This window comes from Mastomys coucha, unplaced genomic scaffold (assembly GCF_008632895.1).
Source record: "Mastomys coucha isolate ucsf_1 unplaced genomic scaffold, UCSF_Mcou_1 pScaffold21, whole genome shotgun sequence".
In the NCBI taxonomy this organism is placed as follows: Eukaryota; Metazoa; Chordata; class Mammalia; order Rodentia; family Muridae; genus Mastomys; species Mastomys coucha.
This window is the reverse complement of record NW_022196904.1, coordinates 165,226,016-165,246,087: the sequence shown is the minus strand read 5'-3', so window position 1 is coordinate 165,246,087 and position 20,072 is coordinate 165,226,016. Positions and strand designations below refer to the sequence as shown.

The window sequence follows — 20,072 nt, the reverse complement described above, 5'->3', positions numbered from 1 at the left end:
AGGAGAGAGGAACAGGGGGTTTTCATCGGATGTGATGGGCCAGGAGCACTTGGCCGAGTTAAAGGCCCCCTGAAGACAGACTGATGGAGCAGAAATAACCGGGGTGAGAATCAAACAGCAAGCATGTAGGGCATGTACCGGGGGAATAACAGCCTAGCATATAGAAAAATAGATTAGGTCTAATATCCCCCAGTAATTATGCTAGAAATGGTAAAAAAAAAAAATCCATAGGACTTTGCCTCAATTATAGGGGGCTGGTTGAGTCATAATTAAGAACTAAGAGAATTATTAAATATCATTTAAAGAAACTCATGTCTAGTAATCTCATACAACATAAAGATTTTCATCCTGAATTTGAGAATGCCAGAGATGTAATAGTTAAACTCTCCTTTCAATGCCCTCTAGTCTCCTTTCACTATGTAATAAAAATTCAGAAATAAAAATCCATTGGAACTCTGATTATGCCTCAGGCACATGGTTAGCTGTTCTATCTTGACTGAACTATTTAGGAACTAGATTCCCATTTCCAAGTCCTACTTGATTATATACATCAAAAATCACTCTCTGTTCTGCATACTTTCTGCAGCTTCTGTTCATCTGAAAAAAAAAATGTATCAGCCATCTGGCTCAAGGTTACGCTGGCAAGAGTTGGTCGGAAGCTCTCTTTAAATCACTGCAGGAAATCTATTTCCTAATGTGCCGCTTTATTAGATGTTTTAGGAAATGAAAACACCACATCCTTAGAGCATGTACTTCACTCCAACACCCACATGAATTTTTTATTAGTTTTACATCATTTCGTCTTTAATTTTTAATTTACATGTATACATTTCAAAAACTCATACACAAATGATCTTTACAAAACCATTTTCACAGAAAAGAGTGAAGACACAAATGTGCCAACGGAACTTACTTTACTTTGCAAGTACTCTTGGTATTCTATGTTGTATTTCCTTAGCAGGTCCGTTTTCAGTTCATCTGTCCTTGGGAATGCAATCTCCTTCAGTTTCTTTCAAAAACATGTAAACATACCAATTAGAGAGATTTTTCAGTATACCCTTTCAGAGCATCAGCTGAGAAAGACACACAGCTGGAATGCTCAGAAAAATAAATCTACTCTCCCATTCCAAAATACAGCTTTTAGAAATGAAGGGGGTGGGAAGTGTGTTCCTTTATATGATCTTTATTTATTCCACTAACTAGATAAGCAGTTTAGGTAGGATCAACAGAAGTATACATTGCATATATAAATCACTTAACATTGGTGTTACAAGGGGTATTAAGGTGTATATGGTAGGCAGGAGTGTGGGGTGCAAAAAGCAGCTGTGGAACCTTTTAAAATAACTCATATTCCAAGTCCTAATCCCAGATCTACTGAATTCGCTTCTCCAGCAAGTGCTGAGGGAGTGGGGATCTCAGACAATGTCTTCATTGGTTCTTTTTTTTTTTTTTCGGTTTTTTGAGACAGGGTTTCTCTATGTAGCCCTGGCTGGCCTGGAACTCAACTCTGTAGATCAGGCTGGCCTCGAACTCAGAAATCCGCCTGCCTCTGCCTCCCAAGTGCTGGGATTACAGGCATGCACCACCACTGCCAGGTTTTTCATTGGTTCTTAGTGGCAGGGAAACTGGATAGAGTCCAATCACACTCTCCCTTCTGGAGGAAAGGAGCAAAAGCCTAGCAAGATTGGCTCATACACCTTGGCAATAAATGATCCAGTTGGACGAGGATCCAAGCATCTCATCTCTAGCTACACTCTCCCAGCAAGATGTCTTTCTAGGAAGTAGATGGCTACATAGGACTTAACAACAGGGATCGGTCCTAGCAAACATATATTTCAGTAACTTTGATATTGTGTGAAAAGTCACAGTATACATTTACACAAATGAAGACGGTTACAATGTCACTAAACAATAGAGTTTAATGGGACCACTGTCATCTGTAGGGTTCAGGAGGTGAAGCATTGTTGCAAGATTTTCTCTGTCCAATCACATTGGGGCAGTGGCAGGCCTGTGATTGGACAGGAAAAGGGAGGTGGAGGGAGGAGTTTGGGGAACTGAGAGAGATATCACAGGAGAGAGGAGGGAGAAGAACCAGAATGGAGGCAGACGTGGTGTTATCTAAAGGTTAGAATAATTAGGTTAAGGTTTTATCATTCTCAATTGGCTCTGAAATTATTGTATTGGCATCTTGTAAAATGTGTTATTAATACATGAATCTAATTGCTTAACTATAAGCTTAAGAGTCTTAATTATACCAGGTAGTTAGGTGTTGAGCTAGCTAACCAGGGGTGCATGGGGCAATGCATGGAAGCGAGCATTGCCAGGCCAAGAGACCACGCGAGTGAGATCATCTGGCATGGGGGCTAGACCCAGAAAGTGGGTGGCAGCAACAGGAGTGAGGGAACTTGGCCTGGCCCCGCTGAGAGTTGGCAGGCTCAACAACAAAGAATGATTGAGCACATTACCTGACTGTAGCTAAAACTTGGGGCTCCCTCAAAAATCCCCACTGATTTTAACATAGTTGCTCCATCCAGTGGAGAGTAACCAAAAAAGCAGCTAACATGGCTGCTTCAAGAAAGGCCAGGGAAGCAACCAGTCTCTGCATATCATAGGTTGATGAAGCACAGTCTGTCTCTCTCTCTCTCTCTCTCTCTCTCTCTCTCTCTCTCTCTCTCTCTCTCTCCCTCTCTCTCCTCTGTCTCTCCTCTCTCTCTCTTCTCTCTCCCCCTCTCTCCCTCTCTCTTTCTCTCCTCTCTCTCTTCTGTCTCTTCTCTCTCTCCTCTCTCTCTTCTCTCTCCCCCTCTCTCTCCTCTGTCTCTCCTCTCTCTCTTCTCTCTCCCCCTCTCTCCCTTTCTCTCCTCTCTCTCTCTTCTCTCTCCCCCTCTCTCCCCCTCTCTCTCTCTTCCCCTCTCTCCCTTTCTCTCTTCTCTCTCTCTCTTCTCTCTTCCCCTCTCTCCCCCCTCTCTCCTCTCTCTCTCTCTTCTCTCTCCTCTCTCTCCTCTCTCTCCTTTCTCTCCTCTCTCTCTCCTCTCTCTCCTCCCTCTCTCTCTCATTTTTTTCTAATATCATTTAGACACCTTAAATGCACACAGTCATAATCGTTAGACACCTTAGGGAGAAATCAAAATGTCCTGATGGAGTGGGGTTCTTGTGCTGATACTCTCCAGAGGACAGGGCAAGGATGGAAGGAAGCTCTGAATCAACCAATACTGGGTGTGAATCAGTAACGAATATTAGAGGGCATCTTCTCCCACAGTGGAGAATCAGTCCAGTGTACCTTCATGATATCCTGCTTCTCTGGAACCGCACACTGCTGATAATCTCGATGGCTGGGAAGTTTCTCTACAAATAATCTAAAGAAAGAGACAATACAGCATTAGCATCCTATGAGAGAAAAAAATTGGAGACTTTCTAACAAGCATTCTTTTTTAAAAAATCCAGTCAACAACTTTTTATGTATGGTCTTTACACCCACCCTCTCTCTAAGGGGTGGTATGATTATTATTCTGGGTAAACAAGTGCTTTCACTAAACCGTGGTCTTCATTTAGTTGTGCTGGCTACTGTTTTGTCCATTTGATACAAGCTCAATTGAGAAAATGCCTCCTTTGGATTGGCCTGTAGACAATGCTGTGAGACTTTTGCTTGAGTAATGATCCCTGTGGGAAGGTCCAGTCCACTATGGGCGGTGCTATTCCTAGGCAGGTGGTCCTAGATTGTATAAGAAAGCAAGCTGAGCAAGCCATGGGGAACAAACCTAGTAAGCAGGGTTCCTCCATGGCTTCTGCTTCAGTTTCTGCTTCTAGGTTTCCACCCTGAGTTCTTGTCTTGACTTCCCTTCATGGTGGACTGTGATTGGACTGCTGAAATATTAACCCTTTCTTCCTCAAGTGACTTTTGGTTATGGCCTTTATCACAGCAACAGAAAGCATACTAGACAAAGGTCAAGGTCAGGATCTCCACGTACTAGGTACATACTCCCTTCATACTCTAGTCTTTCTTGGGTCCTGGGTACTTGAACCCCACTCCCACCCACCCACCAGGGCACTGTCTTATTTATGTGCAAGATTTTGGAACAATGGGTATAAATCCCTTTAATCCCTAAAAAGACTCGAACAACCCAAATGAGTCAGCATCACTGTCACGTGTTTATAAAAATTCATAACTGAAGATTCACAGCTAGGAGAGACAGCAACAGACTCGCTAGTGGACATGTTAAATGGAAGTCATTTTCCAACACTCTGGAGGAAAAAGAATCAGCAGAGGTGATGATAAAAGCACGCAAAACAGGTGCACGGCTCCCAGGGAAAGTGAAGATTGCAATTCTGCAGGGGAGCAAGTTTCTCTTCCTTATTCTAAGATGTATCCCTGGCATCCAGAATGGTATCAGCCCAGAATATGTGATCAATATAGATTTGCAAAATGAATGACTAGCATTTTCTTAGTAGATCGTGGTGGGGTGTAGACCATCTAATACGGGTAGCTTACGACTACTGAATCTGATGCTTTCAACCACACATATTCATTTCGTTTCACCTGACGACGGGGTCATAGGTCACACCTAAGCACAAGCATAGCTTCCGTTTCTCACATGTGGTAGCTAGGCTTGCAGAAGCTAATGTGGTTAGCTGACAGACTTCAGAAACAGGGAAATCACAGACCTGAAAGTCACAGAACTGAAGTGCCCTCAGAGATTTTCTCCCATAGGGTCTCATTTGTTGATACATCCTTCAGGCCCAGGGAAAGGAAGTGAAGTAAAAAAAAAAAAAAAAAAAAAAAAAAAGTCTCACTCGACTAATATGACAAGGGAATTCAAACACTCTGAAGACTCAACTAACCCAGAGGAGCACAGTGGCCTTTTTCCTTCGTGTGGAGGATGTGCAGAAATTTACACAAAATTGGACTTGAAGGTGGAAAATATATGACCCATTGAAAATATACTTCAGAAACTAAAGCCTTTACAGCATTTTGGTCATAGACTGTAGTGGACAATCCTGAGTTTCATATTTATTTTTCAACTTCCTGCTAACAGTTGATTTTTTTCCAGGTAGGATGAAGGCAGTCACCCATTCCCTAGATTTCCAAGTTAATCTTTCAAGCTATTACCTTAGAAATTAAATAATATGTAAATTCTTTTTCTTTGTCTTTGGTAGAATCACTAAAAGTGTTTTTTAAAAATATCTTATTCATTTCATTTGAATGTTTTCAGAATACCCACCTCCACCTGAACTGATGAAATTATAAATGAAATAAACAAATACAGAAAACACTTATTTCCTGTATCTGGAATTTTTAAAAGTCAAAGGCTTTGCCATACATACTGGCATGCACTTATAACCCTGAAGAGTCTGGAGAGGCAGGAAGACCAGTAATTTAACTTCATCCTTCCCAGATACATGGTGTTTTCCAGTCTGGGCTACATGAAACCCTTTGTCCAAACAAGGAAAGCAAAAGGAGGTAGGAGGACACTAGAAAGATGGCTCTGACAGTAAAGCATTGAAGAGCTATGTCTGAATCTCCTGAACTCTTGTAAAATCTGGAAATAAGCATACTTCAGTAATCGGTAATGTCGTACAACAATTAACCTCTGAGTGAAACCCCTCTGTTTTGGAGGGAAGCTTGTTAAGCCACAGGGTATTCTTTGGGGAGGTAAAACCGACCATCCTTCTGGGAAGCTCCTTAAACTCAGGAAGTAAACAACTTCAGGAAGTCCCTAAAACTGACCAGATTCATTCAGACCCTCCTTTTTCAAGCATATTTTGGCAGTCAAGACTGCTGAGAAACACTTTCAGACAAGCTGAGCTACCTAGAAGAGTCCTACACCACCTGGATGGCCTGAAAGAGACAGATTCCAACATATTGAGCTGCCAGCAAGTTGTCCTATGTGCTCAAGATTTCCAGGTTTCATGAGCTGGGATGCTGAGATGGGTTTTTAGTATTGCAGCTGTCTTTGGGTCATTTTTGCTCCTATATGTAACCATTCACTTATACTCCTGTAAATGACCCCAATAAAATTCATTGGTTTGCCACATTATATTCTAGTGGTATTCTTACTTTAGTTTGTTCTCAGTTCCTTATCTGGGTTGATTAGACATTTCTGTCTCCCCAGGAACAATGCCACAGAATAAGCAGCAACACCAAAACCTGAGACTTTATTTCTAACAAGGTAGAAGGCAAGAACAGACACCTAAGGTTGTCTGCTGAACTCAGCATGTATGCTGTGGTATGCTTGCACCTGCATTCATGCATACAAATGAATGCATAATATAGCCATCCTATATAATACACTTTTTATAACATTAAAGGGAAATGAACTCTCAGTTATAAGGAATATGTATAGAGATCTGATGTACAGCATGGTGTTCATAATTAATGAACTATGCTCTAGAAAGTTGCCAGAACAATTAATTTTTAAACATTCTCACTCTGAAACATGGCAAGTAGGTGATATAATAAACTAGCTTGATTTAGCCACTGAAAAATGTGTGTGCAAACAAAATCATAAACATACATAACTATTTTCAATTACAAACAAATTAATGAAATTAATACAGCTTTAAATTAAAACAGTAAGAGACTTAGCTTGATAAATCTCTCAAAGTCAGGATGTGGTGCCATTAACAAATATCTGAGGCAGTGGATGTGGTGATTTTTGGTTGAATAGTGTGGTGTAGTCGCTTTTGCTCAATATTTTGAAAGCTCCTTTGTATATTATATTCTTGTACAAATACCTTCTCAAAAAATGATCGATTCTATATAAAATGGACTCTCCAGTAATCATGTCTATGTCTATCCTACTCCTAACCCTTCAAATCTCATTTTTAAAATACTGATGGCAGACTCTGCATACTATTGAGCACTGGTTCTCAACCCTCCCAATACTTTAATACTTTAATATAGTTCATCATGTCATGGTGACCCCCAACCATAAAGTTATTTTTATTGCTACTTTATAATGTAACAGTTTATTACTGTTATAAATCATAATGTAAATATTCATGTTTTCAAATGGTCTTAAGCAACTGGTGTGAAATAGTCATTTGACTCCCTGCAGGACCCCAGTTTGAGAAGCACTGCTCTAATAGAATAATCTGGCTCCTGTCAGAAAGCTTATGTGTCTAAAGGAGAAAAATGTCATGAAATGTGAAGAATGAAACAGGTTCCTCTGACTGTTGAGACCCCTCCTAGACCTTCCTCTCATTCCTGAGGGTCAGAACAGCAAACTGGTTTGAATATGAAAACTCTCACCGTATGCAAACTGCCATATCAAAATATCACATAACAGCCGGGCGGTGGTGGCTTATGCCTTTAATCCCAGCACTTGGGAGGCAGAGACAGGTGGATTTCTGAGTTCAAGGCCAGCCTGGTCTACAGAGTGAGTTCTAGGACAGCCAGGGCTGTACAGAGAAATCCTGTCTTGAAACCCCTCCCCCCCCCAAAAAAAAGTCACATAACTACCATTCCAATGTGCTCATTCCAAAGACCACGGAAACAGTAGTTCTCACCCTTCTTAATGATACAACCCTTCAATACAGTTTCTACATTGTGGTGACCCCCCCCCAAGCATAAAATGCCTTTCATTGCAACTTTATAACTGCAATTTGGGTACTGTTATGAATCATAGTGGAAATGTGTAATATGCTGGATATCTGATACGTGACCCCTATGAAAGGGTCATTTGAAACCAAAGGGGTTACGATCCACGGGCTGAGAACCGCTACACTGAAACATAACTTACGTTATAAATTTGTTATAAAGAACAAAGGCATTTTCCAGGTTTCCTTCTTCCAAATACACAGATGCCATCCTTTCCATTTCCACTCCGGACCGGAAGTAACGGCGTGGGGTGATGTCTTCATTAATGGAGATATTACAACCAAGCTTGCTTAGGGCGCGGACCCGTTCCTCTGGACTTAGAGAAACATCTGTATGGTCAGGTATAGCAGCTAACTTTTTCTGCAACACAGCATTTAAATCTCCAATTATAATCTTTTAAATATACATAACTGTTTAATTCATGCATTCTCTCTTCCAAAAACCCAATACTAACACCTCAGGAAATCCTCCCAATAAGAGTTAATGCTATGGCCAACATGAGCACACCCAAAAAGACACACATCCAGGAAAAATATACACCCTTGTTGGTATAAGACCTCTTCATAAGTTTTCAAGTAGAATTATGTGGCATTTCTTAGATATGTAGGCAAGTGTTTCAGGTAATGTTCATGTAAGCTGTGGGCCTTACCCATCCTAGGTCATTTGTGGTCTTAGTGGGGCTCATGTTATTGACTCTAAAGTTCTCCAGAGAGTTGCTTGCATTAAAGTTACTGTAAGGATTTGATTCTATCCCATATCTAGTTTAATTAGCAGTTTCTATAGTCTCCTTCCATTGTCACAGAACAAAAAGAAATGCCAAACCTCCAAAACAACCAAAACCAAGCCAAACTAAATCAAACAAACAAACAAACAATCCCCACCCCTACCTCCCCCAAAAACAACTGTTAAGTCCCAGAGAAGCTCTTTCAAGAAAAAGAATACCTACTAGGTTCATTTTTTTTTAAACATAAATAAGTCTCTTAAACTTTCATCTAATAATAATTGCTCCATTAATTAGCTCTCGACTGAGAAAATCCTAATAAATCAGAGAGAAAAGTCACTTCTATTGCTATCTTTGAGTTTTATTAATGAAGCCACTATGGATAGTCTTGGAAGTTCATGGAGCACACATATTCAGGCTAAGTATTCAGAAGAAGGCAGTGTGCTTCAGAAATGCAAGACTCAGAAAAAAATGTTCCCATTGATTAAGGGCCCAGCAGTAAATATTTTATGCTCTTTCTTACAACTTGCATTGTAACATATGCAAAAGCATCCATATGTAGAAGCATCTGTTAAATAACGTGGAAACAAGTCTGGCCCCTCGCCAAGGTAATGGATACCACAGTCAGACCACAGCTTGTTTCTCCCCCAGTTCAAACTTGCCGGGTCTCAAGAGTGTGGTTCAGGTACCTGCAGCATCAGCAGCAACCTGGCCTTTCTTAAAAAGGCAAATTCCTAACTGGCTCCATTGCAGATCTACAAACTCGGGATCTCTGTAGGCACCTGGCAAATGGATGTTTCTCTTAGCATTCCCAGAAGAGCATAATGCATTCTGCAACATTAGATCACTTGACCATACACCAAGAATGGGTTACCCCAGAGAAAACTTAGTGCAATGACAACCAAGGTGAGACATTTGAACAAAATCTGTGGAAAGCCCTGGATAGAAATTAAACCAGATGTAGCTGTATTCTGGCTGTGGATAGCTGAGCCAAAAACATTCCCAGGTAGAGTGTAGAAGATTAGATTTATAGCGTTTTTCTTGTGTCATCTGATTACTTCCAATTTTATGGCGACTAGAACACTACAAATCTGAAATGACTCATGCCTCTAAAGGTTGAATATATAGCAGGTTCCGTTGTAAGGTTCTGTTAAGCTGAAGCCAGCGATGCTTCCTAGGCTGTTACTTTTGATCGGACTTGTAGCAGTGAACATGTAAGTTCCTTCCCATTATTTCCTCCCCGAGGAAGTGCCAGGGACTGACTCAGCAAGGTCTCTAGGTATTGTTCCTGTGACTTGCTAGGCACACCAGGTCCAATTACAGTTCAAGAAATAGCAAGATGTAGTCTCCAGAATTCCTAGAGGAAAGAAGTTTCTGGTCCAAGTGACCACAATAAAAGACTACACAGCATTTTGATCACCTTATACTTCTTGATCTGTTTCTCTTGGTCAAGAGTTCCAAACCTAGAGAGGTATGATGAGCAGCCATGCAAAACATGCCAAAGTGAGTTCATGCCAAAGTAACATACGTGTCTTTCATCAGACAACTGGAACCAAAATACACTTAGCTCTAAAGGCACAATTTATAAAAGAATGTGAAAGTTTCTAATGAAGAGAAATGGAAATTATAACTGCCTGCTTCAATTATTGCATGTGTACATATATTAAATTAACATCCTATGCCCTATAAATATGTTTTTAAAAAGATTCTGTTGGACTTTGTCAAAGGCATTTAAAAAAAAATCCAACATCTTTTCATGACAAAAAGTATTTTAGAGAGCAGAGCTGGAGGAAAATGAGCTCAGCTTAAGAAAAGTATACATGGGAAACCAAAAGCCATCACTATAAACAGAAAAACTTGAAGCAATCCCACTAAGATAAGAGTTTACCACTCCGATAAAACACAGTGCTTGAAGTTCTACCTAGAATGATGAGAAGATGAAATAAGAGATACAAGTGAGAATAGAAGAAGTCAAGGTCTCTCTGTTTGCAAATGATTTTATACATGAGATACTACAAGGACTACACAAGAAACGAGTAGAGAGGACAAGAGCTTTCAGAGAAGTGGCAGGCTACAAAATTAACCTTAAAATGAACAGCCTTCCTATATACCAACACCAAACAGTCTGGGACAGAGACCTGGAAAGCAATCCCATTCACAGCTGTAAGCTTTAAAAATACCTGGAATCAATGTACATAATGAAAACACTGAAAAAAGAAATCAAGGAAGATACAGAAGATAGGGAGTACACTCATGCACGTGGGTCAGTAGGCCACAGAAGATAGGGAGAATGCTCATGCACATGGGCCAGTAGGATTCATAGTATGAAAATGGTCATGGCAGCCAAAAATCAATGAAATCTTCATCAAAAATTTGATGCACTTCTTCACAGAAATTGAAAGAAGAAATTTAAAAATTCATATGAAAGTTCAAAGGACTCTGGGTAGCCCAAACAATCCTGAACGAGAGAACACTGCCGAGAGGTGGGTCACCATTCCTGATTTCAAGCAAGACTATAAGGCTCTAGTAGCAAAAACAGCATAGAAACAGATGACTGGGAAAAATGTAAACATCAGAGAAAAGAGCATCTTTAACAGGAAAGTGTTTATCTGTCTACATGAGGAAGAATGAAACCTGATCCTTCTTTCTTGCCCTGCAAACAAATCAATTACAGTGGATCAAAGATCCTAATACTAGACCTGAAACTTCTAGAAGAAAGGGGGAGAGGCTTAAGAAAGAACTTTCAGAATAGGATCCTGGTTGCCCAGGAAACAGAATCAACAGTCAACAAATGGGACTTCATACAATTAAAAAACTTCCCTGCTGCAAAGGAATCTGTTAACTGACTGAAGAGGCAGTCTATGAAATTGTGTTAGAAAAGAAATATATTTGCCAGCTATATATCTGATAGAGGATTAGTGTCTCTAACATAGAAAAAACCTCAATAAACTAAATATCAATAAATAACTCAGTTAATCACAATGCTATGGAGTTCTAGAAAGAACAAAATGTCCACCATCCTTAGCCATCAGGGAATTAGCAATAAAACTACTTTGGGACTTCACTGTACTCTAGTCAGAATGGCTGAGATCTAGAACACAAAGGAAACCAAATGCTGGGAACAATGTGGGGGAAATGGGAAGCCTCACGCACTGTAGGTCACAGTGCAAACTGGTGCAGATCAACTCCATGACCCAGATACACCCCTGTTGGAAGATACCCAAGCTACTCTCTTTCCTACTCCAGGGATGCGGCTCATCCTTGTCCATGGCTCTGTTCACAATGGCTAGGACATAGAAAGAGCCTGGGTGACATCAGTTAATGGATAGACAATGAACAGAATTGTATTCATCTGGAAAAAAATAAATTATAAAAATTTGAGGTAAATGAGCAAGATTGGGAAACATTACACCGAGTGAGGTAACCCAGACCCAGAAAGACAAATGTAACATGTTCTCAGTCATATGTGGATCCTAACATCAAATCTTTAGATTTTTGTATTTAACTTGAGGTGCATGTAGAAGCCAGTAAACAAGAAAGGAGCCGTAGATGAGAAGGGTAAGAAGAGATCTTAAGGCAGCAGGGGATAGTATGGCTCAGGAGGTATGAACGGAGGAGAATAATGGGGAAAATGGTTTTAGGAAGGAGGGTTGGGGGAGCAGGGACAGAGAACAAGAGGTTTGGAAAGGCCAAATAGAAGCTTACTATTTTATAAACTAGAGAGAGATTAATAAAAATAACAATTAGAGTTATCTTATCCCAGGAATAATGCTTCTCCCAGAAGGCAGAGATTGTCAGATTAAAAAGCCGAGTGCCAAGTGTATGATACGTTCTCTCGAGTTGTTTATTAGCAGTGTCCTGGAGACCACCTACAAAACACAGGTTACTACCAGGGTATTCCAGAGACCTCCTACACAATACAGGTTACTGCCAGGGTATTCCAGAGACCTCCTACACAGTACAGGCTACTGCCAGGGTATTCCAGAGACCTCCTACACAGTACAGGCTACTGCCATTGTTTGGGATGTCCTGGAGACCTCCTACACAGTCGATTGCCATTGCTCTTGATTTCCCACTGGAACTTGAAAGTAAGACCCTACTGCTGAAGACACTATATACTCTCTGTTCATAATACACGGAGAAAGAAAGTTTCTCCTTTCTGGGTAAGGTACTATCAGGCTGCTGATGGAGAAGGGTCATCAACAGCCTTACCAGCTATGAACCCTGTGGGCTACAATAATGATCAATATGGCAAGATATGCCTATGGGTACAAGAGTGGCATCAGTGTTATGGAGGTAACCAACTACTTTTCTCATTGATTTTAAGATCTGTTCCACCAGGAAATGCAAACCTGGTACTGGCCAAGAACCAATGGTTGGGAGCTCAGAGGACTTACAACTATTATTTTGCTAAACAGAGAATCAACCTGCTCCTTAAATACCTATAGACTTGGACAGCTCTTAGGCCATATCAAAGATGTTTATTTGTTCAGTGGATGGCTATTATTACAGAAACTCCCAACTGGCCAAAGTGCAGAGGGTAAGCATCTATGGATTGTCCTCCATGGTTCAGGGACCATAATGGAAGAGGAGGCAGGAAGAGGTAAGAGTCAGGGGTCAAGGAAGTGCAAAAGAGTGTCTTCTGGTCATGACAGATGAACCCATGAGCTCACAGCAAGTCTGGCTGACTGCATAAGAGCTGTACAATATGAAAATATTAACAGCTTTCATTTATCAAGTCCCCATGATAGGCTGAGGATACACATAAACAAGGGCCAAAGAGATTATGTAGTAGGCCTATATTCATATTTAAGGACTGGTCTGGGTTACCAAGCAAGTAGACATGATCCCAAAAGTCCTGTTACAGGAGCCTAGCATAACTTTCTCCTGAGACATTTCACTCAGAAGTGGATGGAAACAGAGCCAGAGACCCATAGCCGAACATCAGATGGAGCTTGGAGACTTGTGTGGAAGAGGGGGTGGGGATAGGATTGAGTGAATCAGGAGGAGTCAAGGACACCACAAATAGACCTACAGAGTCAACTAACTTGGGCCCATGAGTGGGGCATGGGGGAGGGTCAAAGTCACTGAACCACCAGCCAAAGAGCATGCAGGGACTTAGGTTCCCCTACACATTTGTAGCAGATATGCAGCTTGGTCTTCATGTGGGTTCCCTAGCAACTGAAGCAGGGACTGTTCCTGATTCTGTTGCCTGCTACTGGATCCCCTTCCCCTAGCTGAACTGCCTGGTGGGGCCTTGATATCCCTGGGTGGGATAGCACACAAAGGGGGGGGCTTCCCCTTCTCTGAGGAGAAGAGGAGGGGATAATGGAGGGCGGGATTTGTGAGGGTGTCACTGAGAGGAGAGAAGGAAGGGGAGGGATGTGACCAGGAAGTAAAGTGAATAAATAAATATATTAATGGGGAAAAAGAAGTCCCGATTCTTCCTCTCCAACACACTGTTATTCTAGGATACAGGTAGGAAAGCTGTAAATTCTGACAGACTGTAGAAGGAAAGTGAGAAACACAGGTGTCTTAAGAACACAGACACATAAGAAGGATGCCTAAGCAACAGCTCAGTGCTGAGCATGTAAGACTTTTCTCAGTTGTTACCACCCATGGTAAGCCTCCAACTTTTATTTGTAAAGGAGCTGAGGCGTAAAGAGACTGGAGTACTCAAACTTGATGACCCCTCTGAAATCCCCTCTGGTATTTCAGAGTTTTTCCAGAGGATCTACACTCTTAGAATCTAGCCTCACAGATTAACATTTCCCAATTTGTGAGCAAAACTCTAGTTTTAAATCTTGCAAAGATGGCTCTTTAGTCACTTCCTCAAAGGACAGGGCCACACAGAAGGCTACAAGCCTACAAGCACTGTGTCTTAAAGTAGTAGCGAGTCTTTCTACAGCCTGTCCCGCTCTTCTTCAGGAGCTTTGGAACCACATGCAAAGTGTGGGTTGGCATGACTTACCAGAGAATTCACAGTAAATGGCTGCTCCATGCTGTCCTGTTTGCAAAGGCAAGGTGCTCACTCCTTCTTCTCAGTCACTTCATCTGTTTCAAAGACACAGAGCAAAGCCAAGGTCACTCTAGGAGAACACAAGTCTCGATTCCCAAGGTCCAAGTTCAAATGAAGGTGAACCCTTTGAGAAAGGTACACAACCAGAATGCCTCAAGGGACTATGGAGGTCTTCTCCAGAAAATACAAAACTGTGGGTGGTTATAGGTGCTTGAAATTGATCTTCAAAGGTGGAGGGGTGCAAGGAGTTAACACTTGATGAGTAGAGTGTATGGAGCTGCTGTGGGCTGGGGCTTATTTAGAATCCTATGCAAGGCTATATATAAAGTAGGCTTGCTTCCTTCAAAAACAGAAAAAAAGAAGAACATAGTTGTTTTTAGCAAGAATGCTGTGGCAACTGACTCTTCACCTGGAGCCAGGCTGGGTTTAAACAGTCTTAAAGCTGCATCTGGCAGATGTATCGGATAGCTCTGTGCATCCAGTCATTGTGAACCAGGGTTTGTGGAGTCCCCTGTTCTAGTGGGTCTTCTACCCATGGAACATGATAAATGAATATTGCTCCCACGATTATGTTCCATCATATATCAAAGATGAAGATGTGTTACAGATCTATTAAAGCCACTTAAGCAGTCGGTCTTAATTAAAACGCCATGCGGTCTTCACCAGAGGAAGTGAGACTTTGAAGAGCTTGTTTTGAGATCCAGATGCCAAGGGTTCTGCAGCTGCAAGAAAGCTAATTCCACCCCAAACCACAAGAACTTCAAAGAGGAGGCAAAGCCACAGCCACAGCCCAGCTCCTACCCACCAACACCCAAGGTACAGGTCCCTAGTCTGTCCTTACAAGGTCAACAGCTTGATTTCAGCCTTAAGATACCATGGAGAGAATCTATGTAAGCTATGCTCACATACGGGTCCCACAAAAACCTGAGATGAAGATAGGCTGTCTTTAGCCATTAAGTTTAAGGAAATCGATATGGTAGCAATAGAAAACCAGCCACCCGTGGGACTACAGGGAAGTGATACTGTTGGGACATCTGAAACATGGAGAAGTAATAGTACAGATGGTATGGCTGTAACACGGATTAAATGGGTTAGCGAGTGAACTGTAAAGAATTCCCACCCAATAGCCAATATTCTATAAGCACTAAAATGATTAGAATCTTTATTTTGCAGCTGAAGAGACTTGGTTTCAACAGTGTTAAGCAAACATACCCAAGTTCAAATCTTAACAATTGCGAGCCCCTCCTTTGCACAACAGTGGATGTCAACCTTTCTCTCCATCCTTATGTAGCAGAAAATCCAATAGCTTTATTGTATCTAGGGTAAACATTAGAATGAGATAGTTGTCTTCCAGAAGTCCTCTGATCTTTCTGTGATCTAGAGAGCTTTACAGCCCTTGCCTGACTTTGGTCACAAGACAGTCCCGGCATACCTGGAGTGTCTTGCATTACTGAGTACTGAAAACTGTACACAGTAAGGACTGAAGCTACAGGGGTGTGATATTTTCCTTCATGTAACATATAGATTAGATTAGGAGCATTGGTATAAGGAGCTTGTTTTACACCCCCCAACCCCACGGGAAAAAAAAAAAGAAAACCTTTGTGAACAATCAATAAATAGGTTTTTGCACAGCGCTTCGAATGTTTATCCACAGAGGCTGGGTCAACCTGCTACCAGCAAGGCCTTAGCTCATTCTTGAGTGATCCTTTTGTTTTGATCATCCCACATGACCAAGAACACCAACATCCTTATGTTTTTACCTTTAACCAGGTCTCGTTCTTTATACCCTACCAGCCACTTTGGTAAGTTTAGACACCCATCTCCTCACTTTAGAAACAGTGGAAGGCCACAGTCTCTTAAGTTGTAACACTGTGATTGATCCAATCTGGTCAATCAATTCTTCTCCATGTTATTTTTCATCCCCACCCACAGAAACCCTTCAAAGAAAATGACTTTGCCTCTTAACTTCTGGTATTTCCCTCTTGACCCCATCGAAACTTGGGGTAACTCGCTGAGTTGTGCGCCTGAGTTACAAAGATGCTCAGGAAAAACAAAAAAACCAAAACTGCTTTGGAGAGCTACAGTCACCGCGTGAGCTGATCGCTCTGGTACCGTGGATGATGCAGACCTTAGGCAACACTCAGGGGAACAGCCACTTCTCGGTTCTCAGACCAAAAAGGGGGGAAAAAGTTAAGAGTTGAAGAGACTTCCTGCCTGACGTAGCTGCACTTGTCTCAGCATTAACAGGGTAGAGTCTGAAACACTCAGGAGTTCAAAGTTCGCTTTAGCTACAAAGACAGTTGAGTTTAGCTATACAGAAAGTTGAAGGGCAGCCTAGGCTATGTGAGACCCCGACCCTGTCTCAGGCATCAGAAAGAAGAGGGGAGAGAAGAGTTAAAGAGAGAGCCAGAACAAAGTGAATGGTGAATGGGTCAGGGACGATGCATGGGCGCAAAGAAATAGTGATCAGTCATCTGGTTTTGTTAAAGAATCATACATGGAGAGGTGGGATCAGGAGGGTCAGAATTTCTGTACAAGGCCATTCTGAGCTACATGTTAAGTTCAGATCAGTCTGGGACTCATGAGACTGTTTTTATTAACTAATAAAAATGCAGGGTTTAGAGCTCATCCACAAAGATTCTAAGCCCAGGAACTAGAACGGAGCCCAGGGATTTTCCATACAGGAGATTACAGGGATATTTTGAAACAAACAAACAAACAAAACAGCACTTACTGTATCTGGCAATGTATCATGCAGGATTCTTAGTGGTAGGCAAAAGACCCCAACTCTTGAATTCAAAGAACGATGGGGAGATCCAATATTTCAAGGATGGCCAGCAAAAGTGGGCTCAGAGACCGCATTTCCAGGAACACCACCTCAAATCTCATAGAAGTCTCGGTAGACCACAATGCTACCCAGCTGTCTCTGTAATAGGGCAAACACAGGAGTCTACAGCTTCCTCTACTCTTGCAAAGAATCGTTGCCATGGAAACTATGTGCAGTTTTCTGGGGGGTTTCTACATGTCTGTAGTTTCCATATCACAAATCAAAATAAAAATGCCCATCAGTTATGCCTAGGTCACATGCCTGCACCCTGGCTATAAAGAGGGCTGGGCACATACCTTTAGCAAGTCACACATCTATAGAAGGCAAAGGACATAGGACATATGTGTTTAGGGTGGGTGGCAGAGAACAGCAGTGAGCACCCAGAACCAAATGAACAAAACCTTCTTTGTAATGAATTTCCATTTGTATAAATTGTTTAGTTCAAATTTCTTAAATACCAGAATTAATTAGCTTGGCACAGCTAAGATAGTCACTTTGAGCTTTCAGTGACTAAGTTTATAATTCAGTGGTAGAAACCAACTCCTTCCAAATATAAGACGAAAGAAGTTCACAGATTGGTTGACCTATTTCTTTTAACTGTTCATTGCTTGATGGCCCTGTTCCTATATGAATTTTTGCATTTTTTAAGTTCCCAATTCTAGATCGATGGCTCTCAAAGTATAGACCAGGTATCCTGAGATGCTTTCACAGAATGTTAAAGGTCAGTATTACTTTAAATGATATTACTACAGCATTTGCTTTCTCGAGCATATGAGGGTGAGTACTGAAGGGACCGGTGTTCGCTCAGAACCCCAAGACCAAATTCTCAGCACGAAAGAGATTTATTTGCCTCAGAAGGACAGAGGGTAGGGAATACGAAACAAAGACAGAAGATAGAGGACAAGAGAGAAAGGCGGAAAAGGAACAAGGGAGAGGGGAAGGGGACTAAGGACTGCCGCTAGACAGAGACATGGCATATAGAAAAACAGCAGTTTATAAAGGTAAAAGGGGATATCAATCAAGGTGGCCAAAATGGAGGCTTTTATTATTGAACTTCAATACTTTGGTAACTGGACCCAGGTAGTTAGCTTCAGTGGGGAAGGAGTGCCCAAATAGGGGGATAAACCTTTGGGGCTAGCATTAGGAATGTTATCTAATGGTTTATAGCAAGGCAGAGGAAACTAAGGAGAAGGGCAAGGCCTGCCAGAGTCATGTTAGCCAGGCTCCAGCTTGCTAGAGTCCTGTCAAGCACGAATGTGGGTGTCTGAATGAAAGTGCACAGGTGCCAATGAGCGTGTAGGTCACAGGTCAAGGTTAGCTGTCTTCCTCAACCACTTCTCCACCCTATGGTTTTGAGATAGGATCTTCACTGAATGTGAAGCTCACTAGTTGGCAAACCCCAGGGATGTTTCTGCCATTGCTTTCCCAGGGCTGGAGTTAGAGACAAGCCCTTTCTGGACCAGCTTCTATGTGGGTGCTTTGGATCTAGCCCCAATCCTCAAGCTTTCAAGGCAAGCACTTTATGAATCAAGCCATCTCTAAGCTCTGGTAGTAGTAGTAAGTAGTAGTAGTAGTAGTAGTAGTAGTAGTAGTAGTAGTATCAATCTCTCACAGTTGTGTTTTGGAGAGTTCCAAGGGAGTGAAGTAGTTTATAGAACCTTCACTTCAATACTCTTAATGTCTGTTTTAACATCTAATATTGTAAACAACACACTTAAAATTACATAACTATCTTTAGTAACGTTAGAGGGCAACAAGTTTAAGCACTGGTTTTATAAGATAACTAAGCAAACAAACAATATAAAAATACTATGCCAGTGTGACTCAAAATAAAGCAAGCTATATGAATCTAACAGAGGGAATGTCAATGCCGAGGTCACCTTTCATTCATGCTACTGGAATTTGATGAAATGAGAAGAGAATTTAAACAGTACCTGATACCTGGCTTTACAGAACTGAGGCCCACAAGTACAAATACAGCAGGCTGGTAAGTATCCCACAATGCCATTCTCTTTCTGATATGAAGATGTCATTTTCAGTAGATACAGAGCACACTGCTCAGACCCACATTTCCCACCTCTGGAGCCATGTCACCAAGTCATAGTCTACAAAGTGTGGACAGAAGTGAGGTGGTTGAGCTTACTTAAGAGGAATGATCCTTAAGAAGAATGATCGAAATGACTGAGCATGATGGGAAATTTTCTTGGGCCTGGGTTTGCATGACCCAGGGACTTAAGACAGCATAAAGTCCCAGTGGCCACCGAAAGTCAACCTGAGACAGTGGAGTTCATGTTGGTGGTCTCACTCTGGTGAAGACTAAAGATGAGGAACTTGTAGTGTGAATTTGTAGGAGAAAGCAAAGCAGAAACAATTCTCTTAAGAGAAATTAATAAAAAGTGAGGGACTGAGGCAAAGAGAGAGTCCCGAGAGAGGAAAATAGTTAAACTGTTTTGTCCAGGGTGCTCTGTTACTACATTGTAGAAACTGGAGAAAGACTGAGGTAATTTTACTGAGATCAGTTAGTACCTGGGACCTATCACAGGTTTAGTTGACTAAGAGGTAACATCTGTGCATTTTCTGGTCCAGTCGGGAGATAGTCACTCTCTGCTCATGTGCTATCTCTCTCTCTCTCTCTCTCTCTCTCTCTCTCTCTCTCTCTCTCTCTCTCACACACACACACACACATACACACACACTCACACATACACACTCACACTCACATACACACATTCACACATACATACACTCACACACATACACACACACACATACACACACATACTCACATACACACACACACTCACATACACACATTCACACATACATACACTCACACACACACACACACACACATACACACACTCACATATACACACACATACTCCCACAAACACACTCCCCTACCCCCCAC

At 41.7% G+C, this 20,072-nt stretch overlaps 1 protein-coding gene across 7 annotated transcripts in view; it reads right to left on the bottom strand.

Annotated features, from left to right (window-relative positions):
* The window catches only part of Stambpl1 (STAM binding protein like 1), a 48,842-nt gene that overhangs the window by 10,189 nt on the left and 18,581 nt on the right, over positions 1 to 20,072 (bottom strand). For 5 of the 7 annotated variants that reach the window (XM_031390121.1, XM_031390120.1, XM_031390123.1 and 2 more), the window contains exons 2-5: positions 14,287 to 14,369; positions 7,737 to 7,954; positions 3,278 to 3,353; positions 914 to 1,009 (exon numbers count right to left, since the gene is read on the bottom strand). In XM_031390121.1, coding sequence (XP_031245981.1) covers positions 914 to 1,009; positions 3,278 to 3,353; positions 7,737 to 7,954; positions 14,287 to 14,316 — 420 coding nt within the window. In that variant the 5' untranslated portion in view covers positions 14,317 to 14,369. Of the gene's footprint in view, positions 1 to 913; positions 1,010 to 3,277; positions 3,354 to 7,736; positions 7,955 to 9,004; positions 9,129 to 14,286; positions 14,370 to 17,068; positions 17,292 to 20,072 lie in introns of those variants that run through there. The other 2 variants (XM_031390126.1, XM_031390127.1) reach the window with 2 other exon arrangements.